This window comes from Rhea americana, unplaced genomic scaffold, assembly GCF_003343005.1.
Source record: "Rhea americana isolate MKP2758 unplaced genomic scaffold, rheAme1 scaffold_67, whole genome shotgun sequence".
Classification (NCBI taxonomy): Eukaryota; Metazoa; Chordata; class Aves; order Rheiformes; family Rheidae; genus Rhea; species Rhea americana.
This window is the reverse complement of record NW_028186834.1, coordinates 1,944,772-1,967,038: the sequence shown is the minus strand read 5'-3', so window position 1 is coordinate 1,967,038 and position 22,267 is coordinate 1,944,772. Positions and strand designations below refer to the sequence as shown.

The following is a 22,267-nucleotide window of genomic DNA, read 5'->3' as shown; positions in this document are numbered from 1 at the left end:
CTTTCAATGTCTACTTAGAGTCTTGGTAGTGTGTCTTCAGTCATATACTCCACATGAGAAGTTACTGAGGTCTTTGCATACTAGTGGAAATAAATTCAGCTGCTCTGGATTGAAAGGCTGCTGTATTTCCAGAGGGAGTGATCCTTACTTTTAGTCAGGAAGCAACATATTCAGGATTAAACTTAAGTTATCTAGTGAAATAGTTTTCAACTTTAGCTGTTGGTGTATTCCTACATGACTTGTTTTCTAGGCCAGCCCTCCCTTCTTGTTCCCTCTTGATTACCAAATAGTTCTGAAGACTTCTAAGGAAGRTGCTAGGTCTTTGAAATGAATGTGCTTATTGGAAATTCTGAATTTCAGCATTTAGCTAACTTTATGAAGTGTTTCGAGAATTGTCTTTTTAAATTAAACCATACTTATGAATAAAACTTAAGAAATAGAAAAAGGTGGATAAATGCTATGGATCATGTGGACAGCATGTTTTTGTAAGACTTGTGAAAGTTAACCTCAATATCTGTCAACAAATCATATTTTTTTCCTGCATATTTATACAGGGTGTATATACCACAGGAGCATGGGAAGAGAAATCGGATGAAATTTTGTTTGCAGACTTCAAATTTTCAGTTACCCATCATTATCTTGTACAAGAACCCAGTGACAAGGATGGGAAAGAAGAATTGGTAGAAGGTAGCTGGTAGTTCTTTTATGTCTGAAATGCGTAATAAATTTTATAATGATATGACAAAGGATAATTTGTAGTGTTTAATTCACAGTTATTCTTGTTCTCCTAKAAGTTTTCAGAGATTTTCAGAGTAATGTCTTTAACTGAGAGCTGCATTTCTTGCTATGTTTAAAAAATTAGGAATCTATACCTTCTATTTAGTATTTTAAATCATTTCTACTCAAATGATACTTACTTTTGTTATCCTAATAAGTTATCCAGCTACAACAGARAGTGAGAAAGTAAAGTACAAATTTAATAAGCTCTGTAAGTCTGTTAGCTTAGCGTACCTGAGAAAGTGTGTGCACAAAAAAGCAGCCAGAAGGCAAAACACAGTGATAAAACTGCATTGTAGCATTACAGTAGGTTGCTGGAGACCCTTTCATCAGTCTCATTTTGGAAGAATAGAAAATGACAGATTTGCGGAGTTCTGGAAAGTTTTTTTGTAATTGATGTCATGTAAAATTAACAGATGTCTCATCTTTGGATAGCGCAAATAATTTATGAGTACTTTCTTGCATTCATAATTGCATATTAGCAAAATCAAACATGTCGTTGGGAGGCAGAGGGAATCTCTTGAGTTACCCAAAGTAAGTATTAAGTATCCATAGTTTGTATGCAAGCAACCTCCTCCCAGCAAACCAATGCATAGTTCAATATTATTAGCAGTGTAAACAAGCCTATGATAAAGCACAACATTTACCTATTTGTTGCTGTTAATTTGCAATCTCTTAGCTGAACTTGATTTTTATAAAACTAGTGTTTTGACTTCAATTTTCAAGAAAAGGAAACCAGGGATGTAGGGGTCTAATTGATGTGATCTGGCATTTTTGCCTTTAGCATGATTCATGTTCAACAAATTGCTAATATAAGTAAACCCTGAAGTTATTACATTATTGTAATCTATGCTTGCATAGATACAAGTTTAGAAAAAGTTAAACTGTTGCTGTTTAAGGTACTTTTTCAGTTTCAGACATGCAGTCAGRCTGTGCTTACATTATAATACTTTCTGACAGATAATGACAAATAACACAGGATTTTATTCATAGGAGTATTACTGTATTGTCTACGAATTACTATAGCAGTAATGTCCTCTATTACTTTGACTATCTAACCAGTGTCCATTCACAGTTCTTTGTTAAAGCTAGATTGTTTTCTTCTCTTAAGTGGATGTGCTAAGCATTTCAGGAAAAAGAAAAATATGTTCATTTTTTTTCCTCCAATAACTTGATTTTTTTATCTTCTGCACCAATGAGGACTACACTGTGTTTTTTATTTTGTCATTTGCTTACTGTTCTGAGATACTAGAAAGCATATGAGARTAGTTTTAGTTTGCCCAGTATCCTGAAGCTTGTATAGGACTCTGAGATACAGCTGTGAGCTGGATGCTTTTCTGTAGTTCTGAAATTTTCCACATTTGGCTTAGAAATTCATGAGTGATCATAGTCTTTCATCTGCATGAATGTATCATCTGTATATTTTTTCAGTTTCAGGCATGCAGTCAGGCTATGCTTACATTATAATAATGGTATATGATGGTTGCTGACAAATTAAATGGCATCTTTTGTTGGATATATTGCTTTTTAATTTAATGTTGAGWTTTTATTATTTTTGTTAATGCTTGTATTCTGTGATGATGAATGTTTTGTATTTAGACTCATGATCCCAAATTTCTTCAAAAATGCAAGATTGTACAGTTCTTGTTTCCTTTTATATCATCTTTTGGCTTCTAAAATAGTTTGTCTATTCTTGAACACCTCCAAACAGTGATTTGAAACACCTAGACCTAGAAAAATATTTGGGAGAGATAGGTATGCATTCCAAGATGCAGTTGTGTTGCATTTTACCTTCTGCCTGCTTTTTTTTGCGCAAACACCTTCTCAGGTATGCTAAGCTGATAAGCTCTGTAAGTCTATTARAGCTTGTGCTTTACTCTCTTGCTTGCTGATGTAGCTGGATCACTTACCGGGATAAGAAATGGAGTTTTCTCATTYTTCTGTTTTTACTGGAATATATTGCAAATTAACTTACATTTTTTTTTTCTCTGGAGATCTGGTGGCTGTGTTTGATAGCTTGCAGAAGAATGGCGTTTTGAGTGTGAAAGGTTACAGTATATCCTTGGGGACTGAAGAGGATAAGTTGAGGGAAGAGGGGAAGTGTTAGCAACTTGAAGTTACTTTCTAGTTGTTCTAGTGGCCATATATTTTACTCTGTTTCTTTTAATGCTAGGAAAGTAAATTGAGAGGAAAATTCAGTTAACCAAAAAATACTTCAAAATTATTTCAATATAAAGTATATATTAAAATATATAATATGTATAGAAAACTTATTTGAAATCTTCTAAAAGAAGATAAAGCTAGTTAAAACGTTTTCCTTTTTCTTTCATTAAAGAAAAACATTTGCAGATCTGTTGAATGGATCCTGATGCTCATATATATCATTTTTTTTCAGATGCCCTTCCTCTGCCTATGCAGGACTTGCTGTGCATGAAAAATGATTTTCCTCCTAGAGCTCATTGTCTGGTAAGATGGTATGTATACTGGTTGTCTTCCTTAATACAAGAAAGCATAGCAATTAAAAAATCTTTCATGGCACAGTCACGTGTGTATTTTTTTACATCAAGAATTGTTTACATCAAGCTTAAATAAAATGATTCTTTTTATTGGAGACATTGGGTTAAAGTGTAGATTAGCTAACGACAGAATTAAAAATGAAACTGAAAAATATTGATAYTTAAAGTTTTCGAGTAGCATTGGGCATAATGTATATATTACAGAAAAAAGTGCTTTCTTAAAACACGTCTACATAGTTAAATGCAGACAGTCAATATAGGAAAGTTTGGAGGCTGTATGAGCATATTGGCATGATGCTGAGACTGAACTAATGTGCCCTACTTGGGATACAGGTTAGAAGCGGTACATAATCCTGCTAAAAGGTCAATTAATCTACTTAGTTCAGTGGCTGTAGTAAAACAATCTTCTCAAAACAGTTTTTCCTAAGACTTTACAGTAAAGCATACCTTATTCCTGTTAGGAATATTTTTGAAGAAAATGCCAATGAAATAAGCAAGGTATTTTGTTTGCATGTATTCTCRATCTTAGACCTCCAAATTTTACAGGTTTCTGTTTCCTATTCTACAGGTTCTTTACAGATTCTATTTCCTGTAATAAGTCTCTAATATTTTTAAAAGAGTTACTTCAAAGGTTGCTCAAGGGTCTTTCAGTTAGTCAGAGTTGAAGTACTTTGAGTTGCTAAGTCTCCGCTTTAGAAACTTACTGTTTAAAACAGGAGATAAGATTGAGCCAGCTGCTTTAGGACACAYAAATTATTCTTAACTTCTTGAGTATCATATTCTTTAATAATGTTGTATCACTTAGTGGGATAGGTCTGAGTTCATTTGTGCATGCATTAACAGTATTTTCAGCTTCTGTTCTGCCACTGTTACTAAAGTAGTTTTCTGAAACTTGTCACTTATCTGAAGTTACCCAAGATGTCCTTAATCATTAAAATTAATATTTGCTTTTTATTATATTTTTTTACTAGACAAAATGCTCTAGCATTCTCGCTGAAGAGCTGGTTTCATGTGAGTGCTCTTTTTGGGCATCTTACTGTTTCAAGAAATGAGGGCAAACCTCACCATCACCGCCTCCATAGTGGGCTTATCTTTCCATTCTTTTCTCAGAATATTTTTTCTCTGTGTTTCATGAACTAAGTGGATTTTTACATATGTGATGTTTGGATGGGTTTTCAGAAATGAAAGCTGCAACACTTTAATGAAGGAATCAACAACCACCAAACTCTTCCTAATAATGCAGATGTTCAGCAGATTGTTGCATTGTTCAAGAGAAATTATATATAAATATTTAYGTATGTTATTTACCTTAGGTAATAAAAGCAAAACTGGTAGACCTGAGAGTCCTCGTGTGACTTTGAATGTTGTGTTTGAATGCCGTTAAGTTTCCCTACTTTGTGATTTAAGAATCTGCGGTACTTCGTGCCCAGTCGGTTCCTGACCTCTCTGGAAGAAGTACTGATGTTAAAATAACRAATTCCACAGTCTGTTGCTGACAGTTAGATTGTTTGTGTTATATTACTTCTAAGAAGTTTGTTTCTACTGATTTTCTAGAAAACAGAAATGTATGTCTTTTTCTCTGAAGGTATGGCTTACGTGAATTTGTTGTTATTGCTCCAGCTGCAAATAATGAAGCAGTTCTTAGTGAATCCAAATGTAACCTTCTGCTGAGTTCTGTTTCCATTGCATTGGGGAACACTGGTTGGTAAGTGAAAGCAGAAACCTTTTTTATATGTCTAGATATGACATTCTAATGCTAATACAAATTATTATGAGGAAAAAGTATTAAATTGTTAGCAAAGTATAATCTAAATTTGCTCTATGCACCATAAGGTTGTTATAGAGAAGACTTTTTCTTAATAATCTTCCTGTGGAAAATTGAAAAAGATTGATTCAGTATGTTGTTTGTACTCACTGTTACTTAAAAGCTTCAGAGGCTCTTAAAAGCTATTATAAACTAGTATGCAGAATATGACTTCTTAAAAAAAAAAAAAAAAAAAAAATCGAAACCACAGATGACTATTACTGTGCATAGGATAACTGTGAGTTTCTAAATTTCCCGATGAAATGTTTTGACTGAAAATCAAATAACTGAAATTATTGATAAGGCTTTACTTAYGACAACTTATGTATGTTATTTAATGGTGCAGTTGACAATATCTCTTGTAATTTCTATTAAGTATTTCAAGCAGTGTTCCACTGAACAAAAAATTTTGCTTTATAACGATATTTTTGTATGTATATTAATAGATAAAAAATTACATTAAAATATTTAAGTAGTTCTAAAGACTGCAGGGCAATGTAACACTTTAATCTGAAATACTTATGTTTTATAGTCAGGTACCGCTGTTTGTGCAAATACATCATAAATGGCGACGAATGTATGTTGGAGAATGTCAAGGTCCAGGAGTTCGAACTGACTTTGAAATGGTTCATCTTCGCAAAGTGCCAAATCAGTATACTCATTTATCAGGTTTACTGGATATCTTCAAATCCAAGATTGTAAGTGCATTCATATGTATGTAACTAGTATTAAGAATTACTTTTTTGCTATTGGATGAACTTCTGACACCTAGAGACTGTTTTTTAAGGATCAGACTCTCATTGCTGATATCAACAAAGACTTTTTCCAGATCTGGCATTTCGTATCTGACAATAAATAGTGGAAATCAGCATGGGTTTTATTGTTTAGTTTGGTCACGTTCTTCCTTCTTCATTTTCCAGCAGCGTGTGAAAGAACGTCTTAGCCAGCTTGTTACAACCCTGTCTTCCTGTCTCCCAGAAACAAACTTGTTTGCTGCTTAACAAGAGAGGACAGGGTGGATTTTTATTCTGATACCTTATAGCTCCTGCTATAGATAAATATAAATCAAAGTAATTAAATTTAATCTAAATATGAATAAAATAAGAATGAAGAACAACATCATTTGAAATCTGAAGAGTCTGAGTGAACTTTGTTTTTACTGAGTGGTATGGCTGACTGCAACTAGTGCTCATAATAAACAATCTCATCAAAAAGCTGCAAATRATAATAATAATAAAATCCTTAATGAAAACCTAACATATTTTGGATCTGAGTTGCCTGTAAGCTACCAGTGAAACAAAATATGTAATTATGTCATGGACTTTAGTAGAATGATTAATTTTACATACAAGTGTGTGGCTGAGCCAACAGGGCTTTCTTAGTAATTCTTAGCATGTCACAGTTTTGAGAAAACTAGTTCTAAAACAAGCTATTGTAACTAAGAACTGTTCAAGCCCTAAGATCATTCTGCTGGATGTACTCTTTAAATTGAATTTTTTTTTATACTGTTTGTTTTCAAGGGGTGTCCGTTAACACCGCTACCTCCTGTTAGCATGGCTATTCGGCTTACGTATGTGCTTCAAGACTGGCTGCAGTATTTCTGGCCCCAGCAGCCACCAGGTAGGAGGTCTGTGCCCTCAGAATAACTTGGTTCGAGGTCAACAGTGAATGCTAAAGGAAATGTTTTGCCAGAGGAGTTAGTGTTAAGTCTGCGTTACTACAGAAGGCTTCAGTTACAACTGAATGCCTCTCTGCTCCCTGTGATAAGCTAGCAACTTGAAAGCTGTTCTTTAATCAYGTCTGTGACTTATGCTTGTGATAGTGCTTTCGTTAGCACTGTGTCTAGAAATATGCTTTGAAATATCTTTGAAATATTTGAAATATCTTTGTGTTCAGAGATGATAGGCAGATAGTGATACCTCTAAAGCTGTAGTATCTGTTTGGAGAGGAATGGATGGCTGTCCATAAGGAATGTTCCCCTATGTTCCATAGGGAAACCATATCAGATTCAGGTTTTGATAGGTGATAGTGCTTTGCAGAAGTATCAGTCAATTATTTCAGTGAAATAACTGATTTTTTAGTACTTCACTATTTACCTGTATTAGCACTGGGGAAATGAGAAAGGACTATGTAAACTGAAAAAAAGAACCTAAAATTTCACCTCAAGTGAGGTCCGCATAATTCTAAGTAAGCCAAATAGTTTTTCTTTTCTTTTCTTTTTTCTTTTTTTTGTGTGTGTGTGTGTGAAGGAAAAATTGTTGTTCAAGCTTTTTATTATAGTAGCCTTCTATGACTACTATTTTCTATATATAGTCTAGGGAGAAAAATAAGTTAGTCATAAATTTATAGTACATACAGGAGGCTTGGTAAGTTCAGAGAACAGTGATGCTGTTTATAAAGAACTTAGTTAATTTGCCCACTTGTTAATCTTACAACRAACTCTCGCATGCTTGTTTGGTAACACCCTTTCATCTCTGCATGTTTGGATGAAATCCAATCCRTCTGGATTTAACAGACCTACTTATACATAGGTAGCATGAGAGAATCAATTATAAACTTGAGTTTCAAAGTTAAGCAAATATATAGGAAAATGATAAATATTAGTTCTGTCTTAATAAATACTTTCATTAGTGATTTAGYATTTCAGGCACAAGATAGAGTAATTAAAATACTCAAGTTCTAATCTTAGCTTCATAGTAGGTTTACCTAACAAGATAAAGGTATTTAGGGCACGCTTAGAAGGGCAGATTCTGTATGACCTTGGTCTGGGTACCGAAYTATTTTGCTTTCATTTATTAAAAACCAAAACCACTTATAGTAATCAAACTGATGTCCTGAGAAGTCTATATTAAACTTGATCCTGTGTGTTTTACATATAAGGAATGCTGAAAATGCTTGATGTATTAAAATGTTTAATATGTCCCGTTCTTCAAGGGCAGAGAAAATAGTGCTTTTGTAAGTGGTCATTTCTCTTTGTAGGTAGATGAAGTTTACATAAAGAAGTTGGGAGGTTAGTTCTACTTCCCCTCGCCCCACAGATAAACAGTTTGCAGTTAAAGAAGGGTGTAATAAATACTGTCTCTATTTCTTGCTATCTTGCTGTAGTTCTTCGGTAAGTCAGGATCCTTGATTTAAAATGAATGAGTTGTACTACTCTGTTTATGTCTCTTGATTTGAGCAATTTGGGTAGAGATGTAAAGATTATTTATTTGAAGATTCTGGTTGGGGGAGCTTGGTGTATGGCAGAAACTGGAGATGGACGTAACTTTTACAGCTGTTGCTACGCTCAGTTGTAGTTTTATGTGAGTAGTTAGTGTGGGACTTTACCCTCAAACACTCAATTAGATCTCTTAACAGAGAATTTAAATAAGTCTTTTATATCTTCCCTGAAGAAGAAAGTTGGAGAACTGAGGTACTGGAACAGATGAAGTATGAATATAAATTAACTATATCGATTACTTTGTGTGTAAAYAGTTTGCCAGTTGCACTTAAAGAGGATGAAATGTAATAATGGCATTATTATAACGGTGTTGTAGTATGTTTTACCCATTTAAACTTCTGTTCAATAAAGAGTGCATATTAATGGTTACAGTCTTTAAGGGATATAGAATGGGGAATGGATGAGGATGCTGGGAGTACTCTTTAGATGCTTAGGATCACAAGGACTCTCCCAGGTCATTGGGTCAAGTCTTTTGCTATTGCAGGAGACAAATTAAACGATTCTTCTAATAAATTAATCAAGCCACCTTTTAAAAAGGTAGTTGTTTTTTTTTTGCCCCTGCAGAATTGTTTTTCTGAAGTCTCCCTTCTCTGCTTGGAAATAATTGTGTGTCAAAGTCTTTTTATGTCCAATTTGTACCTACCTGTTCTTGTAGCAACACTGACTTTTTTTAGGCTACCTTCATAGCCATCCCCTGTTCCTGTTGGCTACTATTTTATTATACGTAGCACAAGAGGTGCGTCCTGTCCGTTCATCTTTTTGTTAGATGGAAGAAGTTCTTTAATGGTAAACTAACTCCAAGCTGGAGTAGATTTTACTAGGATATAAAGAGAATTAACTTTTCTCAAAATGGTTAATGCAGAATTGTATCTGTGTTTTTTGAATGTCTGGTTGTGTGGTTACTTCCCTGTTTCTGCTGGAACAATTATTTTGGCTGTGCKCTAGGATTCCTTTTTCATAGCTCTGTCAACTTAGCTGTTCAGCTATTCTCTGATCACTTTATTCAGTACAGTCTTATTACTGTGAAGTTAAGATGATATGCTTTCTAATGCATCCCTTAAATTCAATATGGAAAATGTGCTGATCTTTCTTCAGATATAGATGCTCTAGTTGGAGGAGAAGTTGGAGGCCTTGAGTTTGGGAAGTTACCATTTGGTGCCTGTGAGGATCCGATTAGGTAAGATAAGAGTTCAGAAAACTGAATTTTATAACTTGCCTAATGGAGGACTTAAATACCTTTAAGTAATAGGTTATTACCTAAAGTTATCTCTATCTACCTATCTGCCTGTCATTTAATATGTTACTAACAGAAGGTTTCATAATTCAAGTACATAAAAAAGTATCACCAAAAAGCGATATGCTGATAGCAAATAATACTGCCATTCACAAAATTGGCTTTTCATGTTCAGAATTGTAGTGTATAAAATGTTTCACYGTAAGCTTAGGTATTTTATTCCTCTGAAGCCATTATGCTGAAATACGCCTTAGCTGGAGACAAACTTTGAAAACGATGTGCCTTTATTCAAGGATTGGACTTGCTCTTTTCTTTTTATTATGACATTTGTAGAAGACTTAAATTGAGAGGATCTATAAACTGAATTATTATAACCACTCCTATGTTCTCTTCTGAAAACCCCATCACCATTTGGCAAATCCAGGAATTGCTTAATGCATTGGACAGTTTTAATGCTGTAGGCAATTTATAAAGTTTGTTGTTCTTTTCTGTGCACTTGGATGCCTAAAATACCATGCAGTCTCTCCTTTTATGGAGAAGATTTACCAAACAGTTCTGCATGCTGGATACCAGTGAAGTTTAGTGCAATACTGGATACTATGCTGTGGAATAACCAGTAGAATGTCTGCAACAAAAAGAAACTCATTGAGAGCGTGCACGTTTCTTGAAATTCTTGTTGGAGAAATATCTTTGTCATCCACTTTCTCCAAACTCCCCTCCCCTGCAAAAAGAAACAAACAAGCGAAAAAAGAAGGAAAACCCTGAAGAAAAACACGTTACTTCAAAATCTGGCAAAAGTGCATGAGTTTGAAATCAAGATCATCTAGTTAACAATGCGTTTTTGACACCTTAGAGTTTGATTCAGTGGTTCATTGGACTTAGCTGCAAAATACATTGTGAGAATTAAGTGTGAACTGTCATGTTCATACTTTGCCTTTCAAATGTCTTTCAATCTTAACTGTGGTGGCAAGAGCACCTTCTAGTAGCACTCAAAGGTTTAAATCTTGTTGTTTCAGTGAGCTCCATTTAGCTACCACGTGGCCTCACTTAACGGAAGGTATAATTGTTGACAACGATGCTTATTCGTAAGTATTTTATCTGAATTGTAAGTATATATAAATCTAATTCATGTGTTAAGTGCCTTATTTAAGTGATATCTAGAACTTACAGATTCTGTATATAGAACCCATTTTGAAAAGTGTTGAGGTCAGTTGATAGAACGTCTAAATTGGGAAAACAGCTTCTAAGATTTCTAAGCTTCTAAGCATTTCTGTGTGAGAGAACACTATCGTATCATGATCTCAACACAAATTTTATGTATTGCTTATTTCTTGAGAAAGATGATGGCAGAAGATGGACTGTGGAAAGTAAAAGGAATTCACTGATTGCTGTCTCTCCCCTAAAGAGTGTCATCCATATTTTCTGCTAARCCTCATAAAGATGGTGAACAATGTGTACTGATGTATTAAAATATAAAAGAGATTTTAAAATTTAAAAGAGAAGTTATTTTCTTATAAATGCAGAAATTAATTTTCAACGTTAACAAAAATTGAGAGGACAGTTCTACTGAAATTTGTTCTTGTGTGTTTCTTATTCATGTTATGTACATGAAGCACTTTTGCTTGGCTTTCAGAATACTGTTTGTCATGTTCTTCTGTATAATGTGATCTATGTTATGACTTTCATAGCTTAATTAGCTCTGACATTCTAGTTATTAAGAATTTGATACTTGTCTCTTTCATCCTGTCACCATCAGTTTGCAACTTTGTATTTTATTTTTTAAGTGACCTTGATCCTATTCAAGCACCCCAGTGGTCTGTTAGAGTCAGAAAAGCAGATAATCCTCAGTGTCTATTGGGTAAGACATTAGAATTCCTTATTTCTTACAGATACTAAGCTGCCAACATGTGAAAGTTAGGGCTGAATGACTGATTACTGATGACCTCTCTGTCCTGACACCCCTCATTTCTTTGTCCTGAGTGGATTATATTTTTAGTCTCTTTTTCAGGAGCACAAGATTTGCAAACCTTYTGTTGTTGGTTTTACAATATCTATGTACTATTAACTTCAGTGATCTACTTACTTCACTAGGTTCCAGAGAATAAGCATTTATTCTGTGTGATTCTATAAAGAACTACATTTCTTAAAATATTAAAAATTTTATTCAGTCCTTTCTACCTATATCCCTTTCCTTAGCTGAACCTTCCTTAGTTACAAACCTTCTGTGACTGTCAGATAGGTGGAAGCCTGGAGGATTGTGCTAGTCTCAGTCCTGGCCTTCTAGCTTGTTGGGGAAGGAACTTTAAAATTAGGAAACCATAACATACTGGTGAGGTTGCAACTCACTGTGAGGGAGGAAGTGGGTTAAACTGCATGAAGAACAGTGTTCTGGAGGGGTGGCTGATAGCTGTCTAGCTATGCATTTTCCTAAACTTCAATTATGTGGTTTAGGGTGTWTTTTGTGCTTCAGAACAAATTACCRTGTTTTTTCAGATTAAAAGATAAAAGAATTGACRCATTTACTGTCCCTCAAGAATCCCTTTGTGGATTAACCTATTCAGTTTTTTTTAATTGAATGATTATTTAGAAACTTGATTTCTCTCAGGTGACTTTCTTACTGAGTTCTTCAAGCTTTGTCGTCGGAAGGAGTCAACTGATGAGATACTTGGAAGGTCTGCGTTTGAAGAAGAGGGAAAAGGTAAAACTAAAATCTTGTTAAATTTCATTAGTTTTAGTTAGTTCACAGTTATTTTACCTTCCCCRTCTCTGCTGTCATGTATTCCTGTCTTCAGTTTGATCTTTATTCTGTAACTGTTACTCCTAGGCATTTTCTGGAACTGTCAGTGCCCCATTGCACCATTTCTGATGAATTCTAGACAGWTTGGCTCCCAAAGGCCCACAGGAAAATTATTGTGTCTTGTTTGCTACCTATTGGAAAGTGAGACTTTTAATTTGACATGCATTGTATTTAGTTGGTTTTGTGCAAACAGATTTTTGTCTATATCATTTCCCATATTTTTATGTTTTTGCACTTTTTCTGCTTTTTTGAAGTACTATATTGTCCATATTTTAAAAGTCTGTTTTAAGAGTAGTCTGTTTTGTTCTTCACTTTAAGGGATTATTCTATCCTACCAGATAAGGAAGGAAAGTATAATAAAGCTAAAACTAAAATTACCCACTATCTAATCAAATTTTATTCCAACAGTATAGATACTAACTGATGTCTCTTTGATGTGTCTGTCCATTTCTTTAGCTTTCCTTGGTATTGTGACCATTTCCTTCCTCCTTACCTTTTTTTCCCMTTTGCCTATTTTTCCCTTGCAAATGAGGCCTGTATCAGTAAATTTTCTTTGTTTATACTTAATCTTAGCTTTGAAGGAGCTCAAGAGCAAAGAGGTCGCTAGCTAATCAGCTTTAAAATGTGTTAGACCAAGTAGGGTATGTTACTTTCATACCTGACACAAGTGTCTTTAGCCCTCATTATCTCTCATCTTCTTAAAACCAAAATGTGCTTTTCCAGACTACTGATAATTATTCACTTAAGTTTTTCTCCCCTAATTTTAACAATGCTAATGCATTTTAGAAGAGCAACATTTTTGAACTGAGGCATTTACCTGAGCTGTCTAAAACATAATAGAGCTTAGACCATATCAGGTCATGTACAGTGATTAATGCTAATATAAAACTCTAGCGTACACTTTAACAATTTCCACTATCTAGAACGTTTCATGGGTATTTATGTATAAACACAACTCTGGCTTTTCAGGAGGCTTATTGTTGATGTGCTGCCTATCATTGTTTTGAAGTACGCAGTACTTGCAGTAGATGGCAGGCGTTAGCTGCAGCTCACCCAATCTAGTCTTCATTCAGTAAAATAAATCAAGGCTGGTTTGTGGCTTTTTAGTGACCTGATTCTGCTCTTTATCTTTGTTGCTAAGATCAGTGGCTATCAGGTATGGAATATGACAGCACAGTAGTATAGTTTAGCTTAATAGGCTGCTAAAAATCGATATAAAATAAATAGACTCTGTATGAGTGACAAACYTTTTTTAAAGGATAATGTTGTTTTTTCTTTTTGTAGAGGTTGCTGATATTACACATGCTTTGTCGAAGCTTACAGAGCCAGCACCAGTCCCAATCCATAAATTATCTGTCACAAATATGGTTCACAGTGCAAAGAAAAAAATTCGCAAACACAGAGGTGCTGATGAATCACCTTTAAATAATGAAGTTCTGAATACTATTCTTCTGGTAAGTGAATTGTCTTTGCACATTATATTCCTATAAAGCATATTTTATGCTTTCACTAATGCCTTTTTCATTGTTCATAATCTGATACAGCYGCCTACTGGAATTATAACCACGTTCCTGATTGATTGCAGAACAAGTACTTCCATTATTTGAATTGCATTGACCAGCATCTTGAAATATAGCCTATATTGTTGGAAGTCTGTACAATATAAATAGATTGAAAATGAATTCTGAACTCTGTTAGCGATTTTAGTTATAGTGCTTGCTGGTCTATCACAAACAATCTTTTTGCAGAGAGGAAGAGGAAAAGCAGAAAAAAATATACTGATGTAAGTTTTTGTTTCTTTCTTTAAGTTTTTATTTCCTGATGCTGCTGACAAACTCGCAGACGTATCTGAAAGCAGAACTAGCATTTCAACAGGAAACAATCCTCCTCCAGAGAATGAAGATTATGTAAGTTTAACTGATTGGCTGGGGTGGTAGTAGAAGGGAGAGGGGAAGGGAGGAGGGGGAAGAGGAAGACTGAGTGCCTGTTCACACACGCTTTGCTGTGGTCTTCCTATGTTTTATAACAGAGAATCGTTGGAGAGAGCAACTTCTCTTTGTAGAACTTCCAGATTGAAAAACTGAATGAATGCTGTTGGTTGTCTACCCCCGCCCGTTTTTTCTAAAGACCATTCTTTTTGAATGATATTATTTAAGATCATTATACCTAGAGACTGAAGATGTTAGTTTGTCCTGTTTGTCAATACAAGTGGCTCAGACACACAAGCTTTTGGAATAGAAGCTTTAAATACGTAGTTTCTCTTAAATTTGCTACTTTCTGTTATTTCTTATGTAGAATCTCTTCAGTCAGTTTAAATCTGCTCCTTCAGATAGTCTGACGTACAAACTAGCTTTATGTCTTTGTATGATAAACTTCTACCACGGAGGAGTAAAGGGAGTGGCACATCTTTGGCAAGAATTTGTGTTAGAAATGCGCTATAGATGGGAGAACAACTACCTTATTCCAGGGTAAGAATTTCTGTTGTTTTGTCATTGAAAATGTTCGCTTCCATTGTGACTTTGAAAAATACTCTGATTTTGCTGGTTGCAAGTGCTATCCTCTGTTTTTATTGCCCTCTTTCTTTAAAGCAAGAAATGATAGGCAGCGGGGAAAAGCGTCTGTGCCTTCCTTTGAAAGSTTTGAGACTTCCAGAGGAAGTTCAGGTTGAGAGCTCTCTGTTATGTGAATGAGGAAATAGAAGCTTATGCTGATGCTTGGCTTCTGTCATGGCCTTAAAGAAGAAGAAGAAGAAGAAAAAAAAAAAGCTGGTACAATGAAGGACACTTCTTCTTTGTGGTGGTGTTCTTTCCACTTTTAAGAGAGCCCTTTCCAAGGTTTTGCTGGTGTCATGTGGGCTTCCTTTTGGGCATTTGCAGTAGCCTTTTCAAGCAGCTAATGCTGTCCTCAAGTATCCAAACTCTTACGATTTCTAAGTCTGCTGCAGCAGAGCTTGTTGCAGATCAGATGAASTACTTCATCCTGATAAAATATCAATCTCGAGGAAAAATATCATACCTTATTAGAGGGAAGGACAGACCATTTGTTTGTTAGTTTCTTCTTTCAAGTAGTTATGCTAATAAATAAAATGAACTTGAAATATACAGAGATCATTCTACTGAACCATTGCTATTTTAAAAATAAAGTCAAATATRCCTTTCTTGTTGCTTGAAAATGTTACCTTTTTAACACCCAAATGAAAGACTGATCAGGAAATGCAGAGTATGTCTATTTTGTACTACTGTGAATCCKTAGTCTCCAGAAATGACATTTAGGGAGTAAACGTAGCTTAGCTTCTTGGCTTGTTCAGTCAGCTTGCCTGCTGAGACCACAGACCAGCTACATAGTTGAAATGCTGGGGGCATGTGTGTGTGGGAAGGTGATTTCTAACTGGATATTTATCCTTTTTTGGATTTGATATTATTTAAGACAATATGTGCAAGTATGAAAGATTTAACTTTATAATTTAAAATGTTTACACTTCTACCTTTTGTTAGATTAGCTAATGGCCCTCCGGATCTGAGATGCTGTTTATTGCATCAAAAACTTCAGGTAACTATCTCCAATTTGAGAATGACTTTTCTCATAAGGAAATGGTCAAAAATAAAGCAATTATTAGCTAAATGCTTTATTGTTGTAGATTTAATTAAATCTCTATTATTGGATCTGGGCTTCACTTCTTGGGAAGATCTTTGTTATAGAAACGAGTTCAGTGGAATTAATATTTTTTTGGAATTGTAAGAGTCTCTGGTAACTCTTCAAGTTTCTCTGTGACAGTGTTTCTATTAGATAAGTAATTGCTAAATTGTTTTTTTTTTCCCCTTTAACTTGTTAGATGTTAAACTGTTGTATTGAAAGAAAGAAAGCAAGGGATGAAGGGAAAAGGGGGAACAGCTCTGATCGTTCCCCTGGTGGTTCTTCTGGTGATGCTGGAAGAGGAACAGACCACTCTGGGGAAAGTCTAAAAGAGACTGATAAAGAAGTTGGCAAGTCTTGGGAATCATGGAGTGACAGTGAAGAAGAATTTTTTGAATGTCTGAGTGACACAGAAGATCTGAAAGGAAATGGGCAGGAAAATGGGAAGAAAGGAGGAGGAAAAGAAGGCAACAAAGAGTCTGTAAACTTAAAACCAGAAGGTCGTCTACATCCTCACGGAAAGCTGACGTTACTTCATCCGGGAGAGCCTCTCTACATTCCAATAACACAGGTTAGACAGCAGGAGCTGAACAGGATGTGCAAGAGGACTGTCATGTAATATGACTCATTCTTAGGATTGTGAAATTGTATCTGGTTTGTAATTTATAGCCTTATTTATTCTTAAAGTTGCTAAATCTTTCCAGGTTGTGACCTCATTTTCCTTTCTTAAAAAATTTGATGAGGCTGTTTAAACTGAAAATCTCACGTACTGCTTGTTATATTTGAGCAGAAGCCCCATTACCAAATGTCAGTCAAAACAACTTTTTTATTGTTTTGATGAGAATTGCGTTGTCTTGCTTACCTTAAATTCAGGTTTCCTTTTATTTCCAGCTCCTGCCGTGTCTTCCATCCCCTCCCTATTTCCTGTAAAGCAGGAACTGTCATGGTCCTTCTACCTAGAAATCAAAAGTTTCTGCAGGAAAAATACATAGTAGTTAAATGTAGGTTGCACAAGCATTTTCTGAAAATTTTTTGTGTTCATTTTTGCATCTCAGGTATGTTCAGTTTCAAATATGTTCACGGTTTACTGTAGGGGAGTTGTTTGTCCTGAAAATTCAGTCTGTGGCTATGTGCTTCAGGAAAAGAACATTGTATTAATTACAGTGAGCTGTGTATATGAACTGAAGACAATACTTTTCTTAATTTTATATATACATGCATATACRTACACTCTGTATGTATAGTATATATACATCTATGTGTGTGCGTGCATGTGCACATGGGTACACATATATTGGGTGTTTCTGGAATAACGAAACAAACTACCAAAATCTGATGTTGTGAAATTGATCTKGATGACTGAAGTAATTTCTAAAATAAAATCAAAAATACTTTTTTACTGGACCTAAATATATTTTTCATGCATCTGCTATTCTTATGAGTTTTCTCCATATTGCTTGACATACAGCCATAATGTGCAGAGCTTTTCTGTAAAGAGTGTCTTTAGTTTCCAAATTATAATGAGAAAATACTGCTTTTATCATAGTATGTGGTATGGTTAGGTATGGTGCGGCGGTAGTATATGCCGTCGGAACATCTTCAAGCTCTCAGCAGTGGTTTCTGCCTGTCATTGCAACAGGAACATGTGCTACTTTCTGATTGCAGAGTTGCACTGAAGGCTGTAATCCAGCCTCTCCACTGCAAAATTGATCTGTCTTCTGTAAATGTGTTTTTTTTGATGCCTCATCTTTAAGATGCTAATGTATTTGACACAGAATTTTTGGAGCTTCTTTTCCTCTTATATGACATGTTGAGACTCGTTGTGTTTTCTCATCAGAGTCAAATTAGATTTCTAGCCTCTAGCTAACTGACTGGAGTACTGGATCAGTTTTGCTGATGTGATATATTTTCTTATTTTTCTTATTTTAATGTGTATTTAATTTATGTATCTAAGTAAAAGGCTGCAGTAATCAGTTTTGGGTCCCCTTATCTGAGGCAGGCTTATCGTCAATGGACTAGCAATGCTATCTGACGTACTTTCTTCTAGAGTGGCTAGAGATGCAAGAGGAAGCTATGGTGTCGGAGGAAGTAGTTTTAAATCAGCCATGCATGTAAGATACAGTAGTTTTTCATTCATTTGAAAGAATYTGTTTTTAACAAATATTGCCTGTGTGTTCAGGCACAATGTCGTCAATTAATTATATGCTGACAATATCAATGGCAAAAATTCTACATTAATTTAACGGATTTTTGTCCACTTAAACAAAATAGGATCATGCAAATGTTTCCTGGACTCCGTCTCATTTTTGGTGTTTTAACAATAGATCTTAAATCTTTATATAGATACTATACTCTCAGGTGGTGTTCTTCTTAATTTCTGTTTATTAATGTCATTTTTTAGATGCACAGTTTTAGGCTGAACAGTTTAAAAGGTTTAAACTTAGTTATTTCTTTTCTGTACAAATGAAGTTTTTGGTGGAAGGGAGCTTTCAGCCACTTCCCCCTTATTAAGGGCTAAATCTAAGAGATTATTTGTAAGCTTTTCTCTTTCCATGTTGCAGGAACCAGCACCCATGACTGAAGATTTGCTGGAAGAACAGTCTGAGGTACTGGCAAAACTAGGGACATCAGCAGAAGGCGCTCATCTTCGGGCACGCATGCAGAGTGCCTGCTTGCTCTCAGATATGGAGTCTTTCAAGGTAATACCACTTGAAGAATTCTGAGACTGCTTTTCTCTTAATTAAATTACCCCTCTTGTTTGTGTTCAACAAATTTGGAGGCTTTTCTGAAGGAGGCTTTTTTCCTCCCTCCCCAAAACAGTTTCAAAATAAAGTTGAAAATAAAAACCTGTTGATAAAACTTGTGCAATTTCAGAATCTGTGAATATCTGATCTGCTACACTGTAACATTCCAGTAAACATTCCAGTAAATTTGCAMATAATCTTACTTGTATGTGATTCCCTTAAACAAAAAGACAGCATTCAATTGGAAATTAAAATTCAGAGCTGCTCATACAAAATGATGTCAAAAGAAAACTGAACATCAGAGTTCTAAATCAAAATTGGATGTCTGCTCCTAGCTGGAAGCTTTCACTTGATGTCTGTCCATTCCCTGCACTAACTATTGTGTCTAGCCTTGTAAAAATACACCTTTTAATCAAACTCCGAATAGAGAAGGTGTATAGGTGGTGTAAAGAGGAAAAACAAAAAGTCTATTTGCATTTCCACAATAATTTATATGGATTTTGGTGGAGTGATAGACATTAATGTGCAGATGAAGTCATTTTGTTGCTTAGTAGGGAAGGGTAAGGTGTCAGTATTTAGAAGTTCTGTACAACATATTGATCTGGACTAGGTGTGGTTTTGAGTCAGCTGCTCCATTTCTCTGCTAAACTCCACAGAGGGAGCTCAGAACAGGTATACTGTTTTCATCCAAAGATCTCAGGACTAAAAAGATTGGAGATTCTGTCATGAAGTAAACTACATATATGTGTGTGTGTATAGCGGACTATTGCAGTGTTGCTTTGTATGACAAGGATACAGATATACTGTACATCAAGAGTATTGATAGCACATGTCAATATGAACTTATTGGCAGTAATTCGTATCATATTAGATAGATGTAGTACTTCTAAATCACTAGCTCTACGGAAGTAAAAGCTTACAGTAAGAATACAGAACCCATAATTTGAAGTATACTCTTGATAGGTCTGTTGCATAGATAGCTGGGTTTCCTTATGCTGTAAACCTTGGGCCACATTTATTTGCATTGACGCTGCATCTGTGAAGGGCTTTTGTTTGCTTAAGTTGAGAAGAAAATGTGAATTTTATTACTGGAGTATTTATGTATGAAAGTCAGTATTGGAAGCATATTACTGATGCTTTTATGTTGGGCTGTGTATCATCTAGGTTTTGAATGGCATAGGCTTATTTATTTTTTAAAAATTAGTTCAAATAGGTATCTGTTGTATCCATTTATAGAGCCTTTGACTTAACAGTATAATTCTGAGCTTGCCTAAAATAACTGATAAATGTATTGGTTTTGTGACTAGGAGGAAAATTCCTTTTGTTTTCCTTGATTATGTGGGGTTCCCCTGCCCTGCTCTCCTTCYTCCCCATTTTGGTTTATACTTTTTCCCTTCAGCCTCCCAGGTCCTGTTCCTAATGTACAATTTGGTGACTAAACCAAATTCCCTGAGTTCTTGGCTCCTAGCTTCTGCTCTGCCCACTAAATCCCATTGCCTGCTACGCAGATTATTACATTTTCAAAGGATTTTTCAGGTACAGCTTTTCTTTCTTCATTGCAGGCAGCTAATCCTGGTTGTTGTCTGGAGGATTTTGTGAGGTGGTACTCCCCTCGAGATTACATTGAAGAGGAAGTGGTTGATGAAAAGGGGAATGTAGTAATTAAGGGTGAGCTAAGTGCCCGAATGAAGATTCCTAGCAACATGTGGGTAGAGGCCTGGGAGACAGCAAAACCTGTGCCTGCCCGGCGGCAGAAGAGACTCTTTGATGACACTAGAGAAGCAGAGAAGGTAAAAAGCTCTTTGGCTGGTGATAGTCTCCTCTGTAATGCTTGTACAAAACTTACAGCAGCCTTTATTTCTTCCTTCTGCAAGATTTAAACGTTAACATGTCATTGCACTGTATTCTCAGAGTTATTAAGCTGTTCTGTAAAKAGTCTAGTGTTAATCAGAAATATTTGCTGTCATACAATAGAGTGTTTGAAATATTTGAAGTAATTCTGTAAAATAAATTTCCAAGGTGTATTATTTAGGCAGTACTTTGGATTACTAATAGGTAAAACAGTTTTTTGTCTGTGTATGCATTATGAAATTAAGCGTTCCTAAAAATTCATGGKTTTTTTTAGTTCTTAAGCTGTTGGGAAGCAATCACAGTTGTTACATGAAACATGAATGTATTGAGTTCTGTCTTGCAATGATGTTCCCTTTTTGTTACTGCTCCAACATGGGTACTCATTTTTCATAGTTAACCTTATCTTCGGGAAGCAGTTTTGGGCATTAATGCATTAAATTTTCTAATGTTACAGGTGCTTCATTATCTTGTAGTTCAGAAACCAGCTGACCTTGCAAGGCATCTTTTGCCTTGTATCATCCATGCAGCTGTACTCAAGGTAAAGGAAGAAGGTAAATAATGTTTAATAAATCATTAAGATGTTTTAGGATGAACACTGATAAAATAATTAGAACCTTTTTGTTTCTTTTCCTCCTAATAGAAACACTGGATGATATCTCTTCAGTTAAGAAGATTATTAAGCAGATAATATCCCATTCCAGTAAAGTTCTACGATTCCCAAATCCAGAGGACAAGAAATTGGAAGTAAGAATTTTATGCTAGCTAAGGCTGAAAACTTTTACAGTGTTCATGGGAGTGGTTAAAGAATGTCTTTTTTATTAAACTCCAACAGGAAATCATTGCTCAGATTATGAGTGTGGAAGCAATCATTGCCAGGGCCAGGTCTCTGAAAGCAAAATTTGGGGTGGACAAATGTGAAAATGAGGAGCAGAGAGAAGATTTACAAAGGTGACTATTTTTCCTTGTTTTTCCTCTAATTCTTTTTTTATAGTCTCAGAATTTTAGGCAGATGGAAATGATGATACTATAGGTCTTATCTACAAATAGTATTGCAAAAATTGCTAATGAATTGTATTTATTAGGTAAACATTAGGCTACCCTATCCTTAGCCTACTTAGAGATGTGGTCTGTGGACACCCTAAGTGTCCATTTGACTGTTTCTTTGAAAATATACATCTGATACCGGTTTTTAAATTCAATCCATTTTTTTATCTAGATGCTACTGGAGATTTCATATTTTTTAATTATTARTATATATAAAAGATGCATTTGCTGAACATTGTTATTATCTATTTAAAATTGGAAGGGCTAGAAATTTAGTATTTTCCATAATGCTAAAAGGAATTACTTTCTCCACTTCTAGTCTCCTTACTAATTTGAAATCTGTTATGGAAGAACCATTTGAATGAAAAGTGATTAGCCATGTTTCATTGCTTTACTACCCACTGTCTGATTATTGTTGCTTAAACTGGGTAATAGTAACATGTCAGGTTAACTTGTTGCTGTGCTGAGGAGAGCTGACTTTTTCTGCTGTTAATGTTTGGACTTTGCGCTTAAAAAAAATTGTCATATTGTTACTTGTGTGTGGCGTAGACCACTTGCACTCCAGGTTTAACTTGGCATCTGAATTAGGAGCCTCGGTTGCATTTATAGCTGATAGAGAAGTAGATCCTTTCAGAAGCTGACTTACC

At 35.1% G+C, this 22,267-nt stretch overlaps 1 protein-coding gene across 1 annotated transcript in view; it reads left to right on the top strand.

Moving 5' to 3' along the window:
* The window catches only part of RAB3GAP1 (RAB3 GTPase activating protein catalytic subunit 1), a 28,806-nt gene that overhangs the window by 1,862 nt on the left and 4,677 nt on the right, over window positions 1-22,267 (top strand). Inside the window, exons 4-22 of the mRNA XM_085320955.1 lie at window positions 555-687; window positions 3,173-3,251; window positions 4,879-4,998; window positions 5,630-5,795; window positions 6,618-6,717; window positions 9,413-9,494; window positions 10,568-10,636; window positions 11,336-11,409; window positions 12,157-12,249; window positions 13,633-13,802; window positions 14,157-14,255; window positions 14,644-14,816; window positions 15,843-15,897; window positions 16,181-16,552; window positions 18,543-18,680; window positions 20,288-20,515; window positions 21,031-21,127; window positions 21,217-21,320; window positions 21,409-21,524. Of these exons, the coding sequence (XP_085177081.1) occupies window positions 555-687; window positions 3,173-3,251; window positions 4,879-4,998; window positions 5,630-5,795; window positions 6,618-6,717; window positions 9,413-9,494; window positions 10,568-10,636; window positions 11,336-11,409; window positions 12,157-12,249; window positions 13,633-13,802; window positions 14,157-14,255; window positions 14,644-14,816; window positions 15,843-15,897; window positions 16,181-16,552; window positions 18,543-18,680; window positions 20,288-20,515; window positions 21,031-21,127; window positions 21,217-21,320; window positions 21,409-21,524 (2,468 nt within the window). The remainder of the gene's footprint in view (window positions 1-554; window positions 688-3,172; window positions 3,252-4,878; window positions 4,999-5,629; window positions 5,796-6,617; window positions 6,718-9,412; window positions 9,495-10,567; window positions 10,637-11,335; window positions 11,410-12,156; window positions 12,250-13,632; window positions 13,803-14,156; window positions 14,256-14,643; window positions 14,817-15,842; window positions 15,898-16,180; window positions 16,553-18,542; window positions 18,681-20,287; window positions 20,516-21,030; window positions 21,128-21,216; window positions 21,321-21,408; window positions 21,525-22,267) is intronic.